This window comes from Sprattus sprattus (genome assembly GCF_963457725.1).
Source record: "Sprattus sprattus genome assembly, chromosome: 12".
NCBI lineage: Eukaryota > Metazoa > Chordata > Actinopteri > Clupeiformes > Clupeidae > Sprattus > Sprattus sprattus.
The window spans coordinates 28,310,673-28,315,233 of NC_137910.1; the positions used below are offsets into that span (position 1 = coordinate 28,310,673).

The following is a 4,561-nucleotide window of genomic DNA, read 5'->3' on the forward strand; positions in this document are numbered from 1 at the left end:
TGATATTATTTCGAACTCAAGAGTTCCTTACATTCTTTCTTTGGTTTATGCTAGGCTATCCTGTAGGCTACTAGGCTATAGCCTACTGGTCATTGTAATGATCTATTTGTAGTTGTCTGTCGTGGTGATATCACAGAAGGATCTAAACCCTTTTCATAAATACATAGGCCCTCTAAATGAAGGTAAGGCTATGGGATTCCCATAACAATTTCAATACAATTATAATTGTAAATTGCTTCCTATTTGCCGTGAAATGGCTCAATGACAACTCATATTCCTGCTCAAGGCTACTGAACAGAGGGCAAAACTTTAAACGCAGAAGCAAGCCAACCTGCATTGGCTACTGTAGATTTTTTAAACCTAATGAATACAAAAAGACTACAGTAGTTGTTTAGGGACTGGTGTGATGTGATTTGTTTGATCACCCTACGGTTAAGAGCAGTCCACACACAACCAATCCATCACTGATCACTGTGAAGTGGCTGCACTGTGCTCCTAGGCAGAGGTTTGTGCGCTAAATTAGCATAGAAAACGAGGCAGGCTGGGGAACCACAGAAGGGGAGGGGAGGCAAGTCAGCAGTGCGTCACAGCCCACGGAAAAGACGTTGTAAGATTTCTAAGGTACTAACAAACATGCCACTGTATACCAACCAGGGGCACCAAACCAGATATGCCGAACTGAGATGGCACCACACTTTTCTGCGTCACAGGTGACTGAGCATCAGCGAATACCCGACCTTTCTGACGACTGAAGAGCCTCGGTGCACGTGCAAAATAACCCTCTCATTTCAAGGAGGGAGCACAAGTGAACTCACACTTGAGTTTATTTGGGTCCTCATCGTCACAGAACAGGACAAAATACAATGAAACAAGGTTGGATAAACTGCGTTGGAGAGAAGATACCTGAATAAAGAGCGAACGGCAAACGCAATGAGGTAGCCTACAGCGGAACACGAAGGTAAAAAAGAAAAAAAGAAAAGTTAGTTTTTTTTAGCTTGAATGTTGAAAGAAGAGACTGGAAGTGAGCATCAAATGTGATCTGGCAGCGTGGTGCTCACTTAATATCATACAAAGACAGGTTTAAAAGCTTTGATTCAAGCAGGAAGATCCGACGGGGCGGCGAGTCATGGAGTCAGAGGGATCTATCGGTTTAGCGCAATCTGCTGCCTTGAAATTATCAGAGATGGGAGAAAGAACTAAGCATTTGAGTACTGCCATACAGGACCCCGAGCGGCAAAGGAGAATAATTTTAGTTATTGTTTGTGTTGCACTGTTATTGGACAACATGCTTTACATGGTGATAGTACCAATTATTCCCGATTATCTTGCAGGTCTCGAGCATGAGGCAGAACACGCCCTTGCACTTTTACATACTAATAATTCAAACAGCACGACGCAAAAAGTCGGAAAAGAAAACTTTGATTTGGAAATCGGTGTACTCTTTGCTTCCAAGGCCATTTTGCAACTCCTTGTCAATCCACTTACAGGAACCTTTATTGACCGTGTTGGGTATGACATTCCACTTCTAATTGGACTAACTATCATGTTCCTATCCACATGTATATTTGCTTTCGCTGAGAACTATGGAACTTTGTTTGCAGCACGTAGTCTGCAGGGTTTGGGCTCTGCATTCGCAGACACTTCTGGACTTGCCATGATTGCTGATAAATACACAGAGGAGGCAGAGAGGAGTCGAGCGCTGGGCATTGCCCTTGCGTTCATATCGTTTGGAAGTCTAGTGGCGCCCCCTTTTGGAGGTGTACTCTACGAATTTGCAGGGAAGCGGGTTCCATTCCTTGTTCTTGCCTGCGTCTGTTTTGCCGATGGTGTGCTGTGTCTAACTGTTCTGAAGCCCTTTTCAAACAATACCCGAGCGAACATACCAGTAGGCACTCCCATTTACAAACTCATGATGGACCCCTACATAATGGTTGTGGCAGGGGCGCTGACCACCTGTAACATCCCCTTGGCCTTTTTGGAACCCACCATCGCGAACTGGATGGAGGAAACAATGGATTCTACTCAGTGGGAAATTGGACTAACTTGGTTACCAGCGTTTTTTCCGCACGTTCTTGGTGTATACCTGACTGTGAAATTAGCATCTAAGTACCCTCACTTACAATGGTTCTATGGGGCACTAGGTATGGTCATTATTGGTGCAAGTTCTTGCACTGTACCAGCCTGCAAAACCTTTGGACAACTCATCGGGCCATTATGTGGTATATGTTTTGGTATTGCACTGGTAGACACAGCTTTGTTACCAACACTTGCGTTCCTTGTAGATGTGCGTCACGTTTCGGTGTATGGAAGTGTGTATGCTATTGCAGATATATCCTACTGTGTGGCTTATGCTCTCGGCCCAATAGTTGCAGGTCAAATAGTGCACAACCTTGGCTTTGTCCAGCTTAATCTGGGAATGGGTCTTGTCAATGTTCTTTACGCACCGGCCCTACTGCTGCTGCGTAACGTAAGTTTTATGAAACCGTCCCATTCAGAGAGAAATATGCTATTAGAAGAGGGAGCTACAGGTCTTTACGATACTATTAAAATGGAAGAGCGCCAAAACAAGAGAAAAGGGCTGAGTTCAGCGGGGAACTGTGTGCCAGTTGACACCTTTGGTGCGCAACCCAGAGGATACTCTGAAGAGGAGACATCTGACCTAGAATATATTTAACAGTCCATGGCACTCGCTCGTGCAGCCTCTTTCATTTCTGTTCATCAGACTGAGAATACCCTCAGTGTGAGGTATACATATCCCTCCCCCAAATTACTGATTATGTCACTTGTTTAAGGTTACCCTTTTCTGTTTCTGGCACGATCTCATAGGGACGTGAGCATTAGGTTGAAGTGCATTAACCCACACGTCTCAGACAGATTAAAACTGTAAATCTTGGGTAAAAGCAATGCTGGACATTTATGTTAAGTTAATGTTCTAGCTCTGTGTTAACTGCGTGTTCGAAATCATATTCAGGGATGTATATGCAGTGTTACACATGTCGAAATAAAGATATGTTGCTCGTCTTTCAGTGTATCATTCCGTATAGCCCCCCCCCCCCCCCCCCCCCCCTTGCTCTGTTTGTGCTGCTGTAACGTATATGCACTGTCACACAATGTGTGTTGTTTGGACTTGGTTAGAATCAATGTACCTCTGGAATGCATACATGTATAATGTGAAATATCTGCTGTACATAGATGTAACATGTGTAAATAATTAAAATAATAGTATGTTGGCTGATTCATTGTAGTGTTTGCATTGCTCTTCCACAGTAAGTACAAGTACAAACAATTATTCGATCAAATAATTAGAAAACATTTCTATCCCAGACTTGCCATTAAGACAGCATATAGGTTTGCTCCAGTTGAGTTATTAATTTCAAATACGTTTTGTTACCGTCAAATACTCCAATTAATGTATTCATTCTAAAGTGATAAAAACAATGCTGATTTACAAATATGTTTTTAAAAATAGAAGTTATTTCTATTTTGAAGTCCACGTCCTTCCGTGATAACGTCTTGAAACAGGAGTGCCTGTTCTTCACAGACCCCAATTTTCTTTGACCATTGTCTTCAATACAGTGATGATTTAAACAAGAATTTGCATATGGTTGCTAATTATGAAATACGTTAAGTATGTCTTATTATTGTGTTATAATATATAAAGTGTGACCATATAAATGTAGATAAGGTAATAAAAAAGGTATGCTATAATTACAGGATAGATAATAAATGCAATCCAGTCTTCTCTCTTTCAAGAAATCCGTTGCTGTATTCGTTAAGTGATCGAAATGTCGAAAATCACGATTGGTATGTGCAACCTGAGCGCAAATTTGGCTCAATGCTTTGGGGACCCAGTTGTGAGGTGGATGAGAAACGCGACCTGCAAAGGGCTCTGTGAATGGTCCTCGATGGGAGGAGCTATGTCTCAGACGGAATTAAGGATCCACCCCCTCATTGCTTTTACCAAGCATCTTCAGCTTCGCAATGGTGGGGAAGCTATTTTGCAAAAGGTGTTGGGTGGATCATAGGTGTGCCTCTGGGAACCTGGACTTTTACAACAACGAGTAAATATGAAAGTTAAGGACAAACTTTCTGGATCTTTGAAGGATCTGTTAATCTGGTAAGTCATATAATATAATATATATATATAATATTTTGCATTTGGAAATGAGTTTAAAGGTTGGTTAACGTTCAGTTAAGTCTGCTTGCTGTAGATTGGTCCCTGTGGACAAATCGGAGAAAGACAATTTGGTACCGTTAGAATTAAACAGGTGTGGAAAGCTCAAATATAGATATTCTGCTGCTGATGCTGTCAAAGTGCAGGGTAACGTTTGTCGACTATCGGAGGTTGTTTCAATTTAGCTCTAATAAGTTTATCTGTCATTATTAGTTCAGCCATGTTCTTCATACGTGCATTTCATATGGAAATATAGCACTGTAAATTGTTTTAAGGTTTTATATATTTTGAAATCCAGTGTGCATCTGTGAACCTTCAGAATGTCAAGCAAACGCTTTTACTGTTCTCCACTGGCCATTCCTCCACTTGATCAGACAGGCAGAGAAG

General features: G+C 41.8%; 1 protein-coding gene across 1 annotated transcript; it reads left to right on the forward strand.

Moving 5' to 3' along the window:
- Nucleotides 1–1,126: 1,126 nt before the first annotated feature.
- slc18a3a (solute carrier family 18 member 3a) lies at nucleotides 1,127–2,674 on the forward strand (the record flags this gene model as incomplete). Its single annotated transcript, XM_080849355.1, has 1 exon — nucleotides 1,127–2,674. The coding sequence occupies one exon, from the start codon at nucleotides 1,127–1,129 to the stop codon at nucleotides 2,672–2,674; it is 1,548 nt and encodes a 515-aa protein (XP_080705481.1).
- Nucleotides 2,675–4,561: the final 1,887 nt, after the last annotated feature.